The sequence below is a fragment of the Culex quinquefasciatus genome, chromosome 2 (genome assembly GCF_015732765.1).
Source record: "Culex quinquefasciatus strain JHB chromosome 2, VPISU_Cqui_1.0_pri_paternal, whole genome shotgun sequence".
Taxonomy (NCBI): Eukaryota; Metazoa; Arthropoda; class Insecta; order Diptera; family Culicidae; genus Culex; species Culex quinquefasciatus.
In genome coordinates this window covers 152,384,059-152,396,257 of record NC_051862.1, presented here as the reverse complement: position 1 = coordinate 152,396,257, position 12,199 = coordinate 152,384,059, and the positions used below count along the sequence as shown (strand labels likewise).

Genomic DNA, 12,199 nt, shown 5'->3' with positions numbered 1-12,199 from the left:
CGTGAAGGTAGGTCTACGAGGTCGAATTAAGAAGTTCATTTTTCGAGTGATTTTATAGCCTTTCCTCAGTAAGGTGAGGAAGGCAAAAATCGTCATATTTTATATTTTCATTGTAAAAAAAAGTATTTTGAATTTTTGTCGATTTCTCGAATAAATGTTTCCAAAATTTTCAAATCAACCCCAACATTTAAAAAGGTTCAAAAACATTTATTTTCGACCTATCAAATGTTAGAGTTAATTAAAAAAAAAATAGTGATTTGAAATGGCGCATTGATTACTTTGAAAAAGTAAGCTAGATGTACACAAATAAAGTCAAAAAAGTTTCACTTTTGACTGTTTCATTCTTGATTTTTTTTACCTTCTTATACATCTTCAATTCCTCCACTTTTATCTTTGGAACTGTGTCATTTTCTAATCTTCCAAAATGTATTCTTTGCTTTATTAACTTTTTTAGTTTTCTTTTGTCATATTGTTTTCTCTGTTTCTAATTTTGCTAGAAAAACAACTTTCAAGCACACCGCATCAAGAGCTAAGTTAGGGTATCTCTTCTTCTATGTGTCCACCACAATGTATAGTCACTCTGTACAAATTACATTCATATTCTGGTCTACATTGTGTATCATACCTTAACCAAATATACCATATATATCTATGCACTTTTGCGTTGTCACGCGTGATCCGCCCACAACTCATTCACTGTTGAATAATGGGTGATGATGATGGCACCGCACAGATCAAATTTCGTCAATCTCGGTTCAACGGGAATGAATATCCAGTCGTGCACTATAGAAGCTTTTGTGTTACGTCAGTTGCCAGAAATAATTAAATAAAAAAAAACTGTTGTGCATGAGGTTGCGGTTTAACATTTCAATTGATTTACAAAGGCCAATTAACTTGGGGGGTTGGATGGATGAATATCCAATCCAATTGGCAATATCCAATGAACAAATACGGGTGAGTGGTTTTTTTCTGTTGATTTGAGGTTTTCAACAAATTTAAGTACATTTAATTTTCAATTTTCCTTTGAACTAAACCGAACATTTTTAAAACTCAAAAATAAATATTTCAAAGTTAACACAAAATTAAAAGCATCTAGCTGAAACTTACAAATCAATTATGCCATCAGGTTGCTGACATTGAGCCTTTGTTATCAATGAATCCGGTTCTCAAAGTCAACAGCAATATTTAACATTTGGATGCTAAATGCTATTTACAAATACGATACTGCCCCAACATACCAAACATAAATAATGGATGCCATCAGCCTGAACCAGTTCTAGCATACCTCCCACATTTAGCTCAAAAACAGAGTTTTTGCACATGACACCTCTTAAAATTTCCATTAAAAAGCCGCCAGCCTACGAATCCACCTTGAGAACCGCCTTTGTGAGCTTCTTGTGGAGCTTTTTTTCTAAAGACTTTGGCTTTCATTCGAAGGCAGCCGGCGACCTTCATTTTAAAAATAGCAAGATTAGAATCCCTATGAAGGGGGTAAAGTGGCGATTGGAGATTTCTCTTGGAGGCTAAAACTTGGACCAAGAGAAAAAAACATCTCGAGAAGAAAAGTTGGGTGGACTTGAAGGTTGAGCATTCCCGGAAAGGGAAATTATATGTAAATAGTTGGCTTATTTTATTAAAAAAAATGATTTCGTACTCTTTCTTGTATTCTTCGATGATTAATTTAAGTAGGTCGAAAGAAGAACCACAATAGGTCCAAAATAGGTGCACACCTACCCCATCCAGGAAACTGGGAAGAAAGAAAGCTTCAAGAACAGGAGCCTTGGTGGCATAATGACTCGCCAGGTGTATTTGTGCGCGCTGACGTCAATATGAATGGGAAGTCATTTGTTGTTTCGCAAACAAAGAGTTTATACGTGTGTGCGCACAACATCAGCTACAAAACAAAAAACAAAAACAAAAAACGTGTTTCCGGTGAACTCCGGTAATGGGTGATGGTGTATCGTACACCCCGAAGCGGCCATTTTTTTGTAAATATTTCATGAGCAATTTTTGCCACCACGCCAGGCAACATACGAATCAGTGCTGGACTGGTCTGGAGTCTGGAATTGAATTTTATGTTGATGTTTAGACGTATTTCATGTGGGCAAATTTGCTCCCCTTCTAACAATAGCCAAATTGAGTGTGTGTGTATGAGCGTGGAACGAAAAAGTTTCCGGAGCAATGTTTATTTCATTATGATGATTGTAGGGGCAAATTTGATCACGTGATGCAGTTTAGATTTGTTAAAGGGTAACGTTATAAAAATTTATGATGTTGACGTTGTACGAGTTATTTTTCTGAGGACGAATCTTTGGACGAATATATATTAGGGTGATTTAAAATAGCTCAAATTCTCTTCCATTACATGCCATAATCCTGGTCAAGTTTATATGCAGAGCTTGAATCCCAAGATTATTTGGGCTCCCTGAACACACTCGAATTGACAAATTTTTAGTCAATTTCCCTGAAAAGAAATAAATTTGTAAATTTCGAGTATAAATCGACACTGTCGTGCTGATCTTGCCGCACCCGCAATTTCAACCTTCCGAGAAAAACGCGTTTTTATGTTTGACATTGAATAAACATAAACAAAAGCACGCAATGTAAACAAAAACAAACACGTATTGTTTGGCTGACGATTCTGAGAATTGTCCCAAGGTTTGGTTGAATTTGATTGCCGAAGTCCTGAGTTATAATTACAAATGTTTACGGTAGTCGTACTTGTACGTTTGTCAAACGCGTTCTGACCAATTTTCAGGCTGTGTCAAGATAGCACGACAAGATTGACACTTCTTTCATATGAAAAGTGACAAAAATGCATGAAGTTTTTTTCGGTTTTTGTTGAATATCTCAGGATTGAAAGCGAATGTTGGGAATCTGTGAAGGATGGTCAAAAGTTGAGGCATTGTGAGCTGCACAAAATGGTGTTCTTAAATCAATTTGGCTCAAAACGCACGTGCGTCGAGATAGCCCAACAGCGTCGAAATGCAGTGGAATCATCTTAAGCAACCATGCGCACACTTGTTTATCTATGGGGGTAGCAAACACTAAGGGGGGTGAGCATGGTTGCTTCTAAGAGGCATAGCATTTATAGGGGAAATATGTCCATTTTAAGCCTAATAAGCGGTCGTGTTTGAATGATGCTGGATAATCTGGTTCCTTGAAATCTACTAAAACCAAGTACACCAACGAGTAGAGCAACTTTTTGTGAACATTTCTTTTTATTTACACTTTTATTAAAAGTTATGCTATTCCTTTTACAAGCATTTAAAAAGAAAATTGCATTCTAATAAGTCGAGTGCATTTGGGCCACGCCCATTTTCCTATTTTCAACTTAGTTCTTTTTTTCTTCCAGCGCTCTTTTGGGTCTGCTTCGAGCTGCCAAAATTGATGGAATTTTAAGCGAACACTCACGAAAAGTAGCATTTGAGAATATTTCCTGGCATCACTGGCTCACTCCAACAGGCGCTGCTGGTGGTGTTGGTGGCCACCATTTGTTCTTTCTTTGCCTTCGCTTCTCGCTCGGTTTTCTTCAGCCTTCGATTGGAATGGGTAGTCAAAATCTAAACGTCAAAAGACTTAGAGCGTTTGTTTTTTTTATGGCGCTTGCTAATTATTTACATATTTCGAGATTATTTCTCAAGTGAGTGACTAACTAATGTGCAAAAGAACATATTGCCGGTAGTTGGAAGCAATTTCAGACCTTAAGCGCTTTGAAAACGTTAGAGCAAGTGAAAAGATATTGATGGCGACTTTCGTTAAGCAGTTAAGCACTCATCTTGAGTTTGGATGTGTGTGCCACCAAAATTATGAGAAATGGTCTCGCAAAATAGAAAAAAATGATCAAAAGTGCATTTAATTTGATCTTTTTGGTCAGTAAATGGCACAAATTTGCGTGCTTACTTGAGGCGGTGCTGTTGCTGGTAAGTTTATAGCCTAAATAGTATTTTTGGAGCTTTAATCGAGCATCAAACTCTTTATATGACGAAGATAGGTGTTTGATTAGAAAGGGTATAGTTTCCCTACCATAATTTACAATTTCATTTATTTATAGTTAATTTTCAACTAAAATGCAATGCTGTTAATTTGAGCGTCTTCAGACAGCCTAAAAAAATACTGACATCACCTTCAAAAATATCGAGTTGTGAGATTAGAATTTAAAATTATATTTTTTAGTTCACAGGTCATCACTGAAATTTTAAAGTTTTTTGGAATCCTGTAAGCAAACTCCTTCCTTTTTAGAGCACGTTACGTAAAATTTTCCAAGGAATCCCATACAAAAATTCAAGGCTGTTTGGTTCAGAGACCGGCAAAACGGACGATTAAAATATTTCCAATGGCTCAACAATATTTATTTTTTGTTGATGCTTGATTGTTTCTAGAAAACATTCAGACAGGTTCAAAATCAATGATGAAAACTGGACCTTCAAAAATCGCATGATGGTTTAAAACGCGGACCAGTCCAGCAGCTAGTAGAGCTGGCAGTAGCAAATACAAAACAAAAGTCACCCCGCGCAGTAATACCGTAGTGGCAGCTTTCCATCAATCACGTACCAGCTGTCGACCTAAATCACGCGTAAAATTTCTAAAAATACCCAACCTCATCCCCCCCTACTTATCCAGTCCCCTGTGTCTTCAGACTTTATGACAGATGTGTTTTCGCTTTGTTCTTTGTGTTTAGCAGGCATTGTTGCTTTTACTATCAAGAGCTAAATTTTCCGAACACTTCCTCGAGTCCAGGAATTTATGTCATTCCATGTCTTTGTGTGCATCTCATTCTTCAAGGGGGTTTGCTGAGCTTTTTTGCATATCTTGAAAGCTCTTTTCTGTAGCTTGAATTTCGGATTTAAAGCTGTATGAATTGAAATTAAATAAATATTAGAACTTTTTTAAGAGTCACTTAAGAAAAGCTAATGAATATACTAAGAATTTTTAACACTCAAAAGTCTGAGAAGCGAAAAAGTATTAATTAACGCATCATTAAATTCCTCCGCCAAGACGCGACAGCAACTCCCGCGTTGGCGTAAACTTTTTCAAGTACTTTTTTCTCATTTTTCAAACCATAAAACCTTAGATTCCCGCCAACTTTTTGACAAAGAGTTTGATAAAGTATCGATCACTGTTGGCGCTCATATTCGTTGGTGGGTGCCAAGAAAATTACCCACTTGCAGCTGACAGCCAGGCCGGTCTGTTGCTGGCTCGTAATGTGTACACGATGTGGAGCCCAAATTTGTTCCTCGTGGGGCACTAAACGCTTTTTTATGCCCTCTTGTCTGGCCCATAAAAAAACCACAAAGAAGCTTGGAGGTTTTTTTTTCTGGCTTGCGCCCACGCGTTGAAGTTGGGATTGAATGACCAAAATAGACTTGAGAGGATGAGGGGATTCCGGATTTGCCACATCCATTTAGTCATTTTATATGGAAAATTGTTGCTGAAGTAATAACAAAGCCAACATAAAAAACAAGCAAAAAAAAAAAGTTGAAAAGTAATCATTGTTGTTGTCCTAATCCTAGCAACGTTGGCACGTCGTTGGACAAATTGTTAATCTACCATACGTTTCTGTGCATTACACTGTTCATAATGGCCTTTTTCATTTTTATTTTCAGATCAACTCGTCACACTTGAAAAATGCATCCCAACAGAACGGATATCCGTTCGTCATAGAGGACCTGAACAAAGACTTTTCCGAGGTGATCGAAATGGTAAGTGTTATTCAACTGTTACATCCATCAAACTTCCCGTTTGTCCTTAATCCTCGGGAAAACCTTCAACGCACCAAAAACCTTTCAATGTGGCATTTGTCTTACTGCTGGAATGTGGGCCATTCCTGGAAACATTTATTTTCCCATTCCAAACTGTGCGATACATTTAATCTTGGGCCACCACCTTCTCTGCCGGCAGTCGAATTCTTCCGGCTCACGTAGGACACGTCGCGCCGGTGGTTCGGTTTCTGTGAGCTGAATTATAAGCGGCAGCAGCACACAATCTGAATGGTTTTTGGTGAATGTTGCCGCGGAAAAGCAGGATTCCTGGTAGGAATTGGGGTGGTTCTATTTATATTGGTACGACACGTTATGTTTATTTAAATCTAAAAAAAATGTGACATTTCAAGTTTTCAAATAAAATACTTTGTGGATATACTAGAACAATCTCTTAAGATTTTCAGCTCTAGAGTTTTTTTTGAAAAGTTCCTATAAGCGATTGTGTTTCATATGTTTACAGGACCTATTAAAAAAAAAACTCTAGAGTTGAGCAATTTTTAACAAAAATCGGAAAAAGACTATATTTTTATTTTCTGTTTTGGTTTAAACTTTGTGAGGGCCTTCCCTATGACCAAAGAAGCCATTCTGTGTCATAGGTTCACCTATACAAGGCTCCATACAATTGACTGATACAAAAATGGTACGTAAATATTCTAAAATTTCAAATTTTTGAAGGAATTTTCTGATCATGACACCAAGTCTTCGGAAAAGTAGTAGGTATAAATGTTGACCATTCAAAAAAAAAATAAATAAAAATAAAAAATAGGTACATTTTACAATAGGGACATTTTTTGTCGATTTTTTAATTAAGTTTTTTTTTTCACAAAAACTCAATTTCCCAAAATATGTATTTTTTTATTTTTGAGATTTTTTGATATGTTTTAAAGGACAAACACCCGCAACCTTTGAGCCATAGAGAAGTATGGTAAAAAAATTGCCACCGAGTTATGCATTTTTGATAAAATAGTGATTTCGATAATGAAATTTTTTAACATTATTTTTTTTAACCATTTTTTTTATATAAATTTGTCATTGAAAAGTACATTACAGATTTTTTTGATAAAGTGCCACATTTCCAAGATATAGCCACCTAAAGTTTGATTTCATCTAAATATTTGCAGTTTTTTGATTTAAAAAAATAGTGACCCTTCGAGAAGTTCAGAAAATTTCTAATAAAATTATCTAAGAGACATTGAAGATTGGACCTCTGATTGCTGAGAAACAACGGCTTAAAGAAAAAGATAAAGGAAAATTTAAGTTTTTTAAGTCTCACATTCTTACATTTTCTAATGCCGAGATGTTGGCAACTAATTGACCAATTTTTATTAAAAAAAATAAACATTTGTGAAAAAAAATATTTTGAAAATTTTGCGAATCAAGACTAACATTTCAAAAGGGCCAAACATTCAATATTACGCCCAATTGAATTGTAAGTCTTGATTCCAAAATATTAAAAATGTTTTTTTTTTTCGAAAATATCATAAAATATTACAAATATTTGTTTTTTTACATTGAAAATTGGACCATTAAATTAAATATTTTCATAAAAAATTGTGGAAATGCTTGAGCCAGATAAAAAAAACAAAAAACAGATTCGAAGTCGGGCGATTTCGGGGTTGATATTCAGCGTGAATTTCATTTAATTAGGTCAATAAAATAATTTTTGATTGTTGAGCTTAAGTATGACCCCTAAACTACGCTAAAGTGATTCAAAATTTGTAAATCTAAGATGTTGGCAAAAATGGCAGTATTGAAACAATAAAAAAATGTATTTTGTTATTTATTATCAAATATTCAAATTCGACTCAAATGAGGTCGCAGAACTCGAATTTAATGTTTTTTTTGTTCGTGATTTGATTATCTTAAGTCCCATATAAACCTTTGAATAATCGAACTTCGGATAATAGAAAATTTGGATAATCGAGTCTGGTCTGTAATTTCATAAAAAAAAATTTTAAACGAAAAAGCAGATTCGAAAAGCACATTAAATTTTCCATAAAATGAAATGTCTCTCGATTTCTAACAGTTGAGTAACGGAAAATGGCAGCGATTTTGAAACAAATTTCATTCTTTTTTGATGAAAAATACGTTATCTTGGAAATTACGGTGTTTTTTTTTTCTTCAAAAATTCAAGTATTTTTTGGAAATTTTACAAATTTAACAATAAGCAAACTAAAAAGAAGGAAATTAAGTAAAGTCTTATTAGAAAAATAACTGTCAAAATACCAGTTTGGCTCATAAACCGTGAAAATCTGGTTGAACTTAAGGACATCCCCATTGCCATACGTGCAGGCAAATCAGCTATTCGCATTAAGGTTGTGCAACGTCATTTCCTCGCGAGGATAAAAGCTCCTTTTCCACCCTGTTTCTCCCTTGGTTCGCCTTCTTCCTCTCTGTTAAGTCGATTATCATTTTCGCATAAATAGTTCGTTATGTACAAGCGCACCTACAACCAGGGTGCGCGATGACGACACGAGCGGTACACCTATATTTATGGTTCGATAACGTGTGCGTTTGTGTGTTGGTGGTTTTTCTTTGACTGCACAAATCGAAACTGTGTATTGTGGATTATAATAAATTTCTGTGTCGCTTTCGCCGCTAATCTATATTCCCGAGTGTTTATATTTATAGTAGGAATTTATGCGCAAGTTTACCAAACGACCAGCTTTATTGCATTTTATGAGCTTCATTTCCAAGTCCAAGAGACTGATTTGAACCGCGCTCCGAGGGAGGGTAAACTCGGGACAGATTCGATCGATCAAATATTCATTAGATTTGACTTGGATGGCTCGAGGCGAGGGGAAACCAAGGGGGAACATTACTCAAAATGTCATCGACTGGGATGTGTCTCTCCCCTTTGGCGACGTATATGGTGGAAAATTAGTCGTCCTTGGGCGATCCCCGTTGGGATGGGAACAGGCAGAGAAAGGTGCTCGACCAAGGCTGGTGTGCGCCACCCCGGTGGAACGTGACCGGGTTTCCTGAAAAGGTCTTCCACAGACGCACGTGCGTGATGAAGGATTGAAATTACGCCTATAACTTGTGATGAGTTGGGAAAAACTGAGAAGCTTCGTCAATGGGATTTGAATAATCTGTTATAAAAGATAATCTAAGCGAACACTTTCAAATCCTTACATAATTTGAAGAACATTAACTGCACAATATCATTGCAGACAGTAACACTTAAACATAATTGCTCTGATGGGAAGGCGATACTTTTATTTCATTACCATTTAAAATAACATTTTGGTTTCTCTGCACCCTTTCCATCCTCTCTAGAACTTTTTACCTTCACCTGGCTTGACCCGAGCAAAATTTGCTTTTGTACGTAAAGTAATGTAAATACTTCCTAGTTTCCGGATGGGAACGCTCTTGTAGTGTATTGGGGACTGTATTTAAACAGCGGATTCAGTGGCAATTTTCACTAAACTAATACTAAAATTTTGGTTTGGTTGGGCAAGCAAGTCGAGAACAGAACATCTCCAAATGTTATTGGGATGATCGGATTCAAATAACAAAGAATAATAACAAAGATTTGTTCGAAGAATAACTATTATTAACTTATTACAATAACAACCCAATAATAAAAAAAATCATAACGACGAATAACAAATCCTGTTATAAATAACATAAAATGTTATTGGCCTAGTATTTTCAAATATCAAAAAATGTTATTCCCAGGTTATTTCCGTCTGCTCGGGACGCAAACATTCTGAAAATCATAACAAGCTATTTTCAGTTGAGAACACTTTGGTTTCGAGATCAGCAAACAAAATTTTCATTAAATCTGTAACTGTATTCAGCAATGTTTGAAACATAAAGTATTTTGCACTAAATGCTCAAACAATCACCATTCTTACGAAATGTGGTGAGCTTAAATTTGTTCAGCCGTTCCGTATGCAAAATTTAAAAAAAGTGGTTTTTACGGAAATCATTAAAAACGTCATTTCCTGGAACTCTATTTTTAACAGTCTAATTATTTTGGCCAAGGTACTTCCATGCAACATTTTAGCGAAATCGGAGGATTTTTGATCTGAATCCTGCTAGTTTGTCGTGGAATCGCTGAAAAAAATCATTATCTAATCTAATCTAATCGAACACAAGCGCAACCAGTCCGAAGAAAGCATTTGGGAAGAACTTATGGTTAGATTAAGCCTCAAGTTCTTTCTTTGTCATTATTAATGATTGCAGTACTTTCGAGAATCCCCGAAATGTATTACACTCACTAAAGCGGCCCGGCCTACTGCGTTGCATTAACCGCAAGAGACAGATTCTATGAACGGAACCCACATTTCATGGAATCATCAGGGGAAGAAGAAGAAGTGGGGACATACCGTACCAACCACTTCGAGTTATTTATAGAATATGGTGTGTGGTGTGTGTAGGGGAATCGTCGGGAGAGGGATTGTTGTATTATATAGTAAATGACCTTGTGACATTATTTCACCACTACGGATTAATTCTCTCAAGGGGTGACAACCCCTCGGTGGCCGAGTGGCTAGAGCATCTGATTACCAATCCAAAGGTGTGAGTTCGAATCCCACCTGATTCCATGCGTTTTTTGTTCATATTCAAAGTTCAATTATAGTCGAATAATTTCAAGGAGACCGCTGCAAAAAAATCATTAGCCAATCATTTTAATTTCAAAATCTCATAATTTAGAAAACCCATTTAAAAATGTTTTTATCGATAGTTTAAAAGAGTTATTGTTATTGTTTGATGAGTTTATTAGGGGAACTTTAACCCTATGGGTTGTACGCTCCCATAGTATCAAAGAGAGAAAAGATATAAATTTGATTTAAAATATACTTTTATTTAAAAGCGGGTTCCCAAATTTAAACTCTACATTACAAAAAAAAAAACTTTGGTAAGAAAGGCAAATAAATATTTGATTTATTGTACTTTTAGACATGCAGATGAGCAGGTTTGAAGATAATTTGATCAAAACAAATAATTACTTGTTTTATTGGGAATAATGGTATTCTTAGAAAAATATGAATTCAATGATTTAAAAAATGTTGTTAAAAAAGTAAAATAATTCCCTTGATGGTCGAGAATGACAGGAAACATTAGTTGTTTCACAACAGAATCGCTAAAAAAACCCAAACCAACATTAAACTCATCCCGTTCTAACATTCTTTTGCCTGCTCGGGTCAACCCGGTCCTGATACCTTAAAATAAACAAACCGTTCCGGAGATGGAATGAGCGGTCTTTAAAGCTGAGTGGTTCATTATTTATCAGTCCCTTCATCATTTAACCAACAGGCATCCGTAAACCGCAGCAAAAGACCATGCATTATTAAGAACGTCCCAAATTATCCTCGGTAGAGAAAGCTTGTTTTATCTGAATTTTTAACCAACTTGGGAAAACCTCTGTACTTGTTTGCAATATTTCAATCAACTTAATTTTAATATATTTTTAAAGGGTTGCAAAAATAATGTTATCTTGAAAATTAAAAGATTCTGATTAGGGGAACTATACCCTTTCTCAGCCTATTTCTAGTATTGGCCTATCAACACTGTGATCATGAATTACAGTTTTCATAAGTGTTTTTGACTGTTTCAAAGTAATAAATAGCTCAAATAAAAGTGAGCAATCAAAACGGCAAAAGTGATGAGAATTGGTCGAACAGCTTAGAGTGATTAAAATGGGTATATTTCCCCTAACTGAAGTCCTTTCTTTTCAAAACTATGATTTAAAGCAATTCAGTACAAACCATCAAACCAAAGTGAAACTTGAACTGGAAAACTCGCACTGTCGTCATTTAACGACAGCCTGGAACAATTTATTAATCTCATTGCTGCAGCGTAGTACAGCTTTCACTTGCGTAACCTCGACTTTACTCAACGTCAGTGACTGCTGCTGCTGCTGCAACGCAAAAGAGCTTCTGCTAAAAAGTTACTGCACCGGAATGATGAATAATGAGCATTGGTTTATTCTATTACCACCCGGGGAAAGTTTTTCCTTGGCCACTCATCGCCGCCACTTTATAAATTCTTCTCCGGGCAGATTTCTCACGTACTTTGGCTGCGGTGTAAAACCACCGGGCGCTAAAGTTTGTTCGAAAAGTAATATAAAGCTGTTGATTTTCCAAGTGCATAGTACGTTTTTGGGAAGCTGTGAAATCTTCATATCTTGTAACAAAAGTTGATGTTGTAAAATGAACTTTCAACCCTTTTAATTTTGTGTTTGTTTTTGTTTAGATTCTTCATAAGCAATTATAATTTCTTTTTATTGTGTTTCATCACCACATTTTATCCCTTTTAAATTTAAACTGTGTTGAACGAAATTTAACACATATTTGAGCAGCAGCAGGTCAAATACCAAAATTGAATATCAGTGCTATCAGAATTCAAATTAAATCTTCAAACTTGTTGATGAAACCATATCAAATATAACGCTCAACTTTTCCCCTTTCCCATTCCGACCTATACGT

At 35.6% G+C, this 12,199-nt stretch overlaps 1 protein-coding gene across 5 annotated transcripts in view; it reads left to right on the top strand.

Moving 5' to 3' along the window:
• Nucleotides 1-12,199, top strand: part of LOC6050531 (cGMP-dependent 3',5'-cyclic phosphodiesterase) — a 116,977-nt gene that overhangs the window by 34,958 nt on the left and 69,820 nt on the right. For all 5 annotated transcript variants that reach the window (XM_038255873.1, XM_038255870.1, XM_038255871.1 and 2 more), the window contains exon 4: nt 5,607-5,702. In XM_038255873.1, coding sequence (XP_038111801.1) covers nt 5,607-5,702 — 96 coding nt within the window. The remainder of the gene's footprint in view (nt 1-5,606; nt 5,703-12,199) is intronic.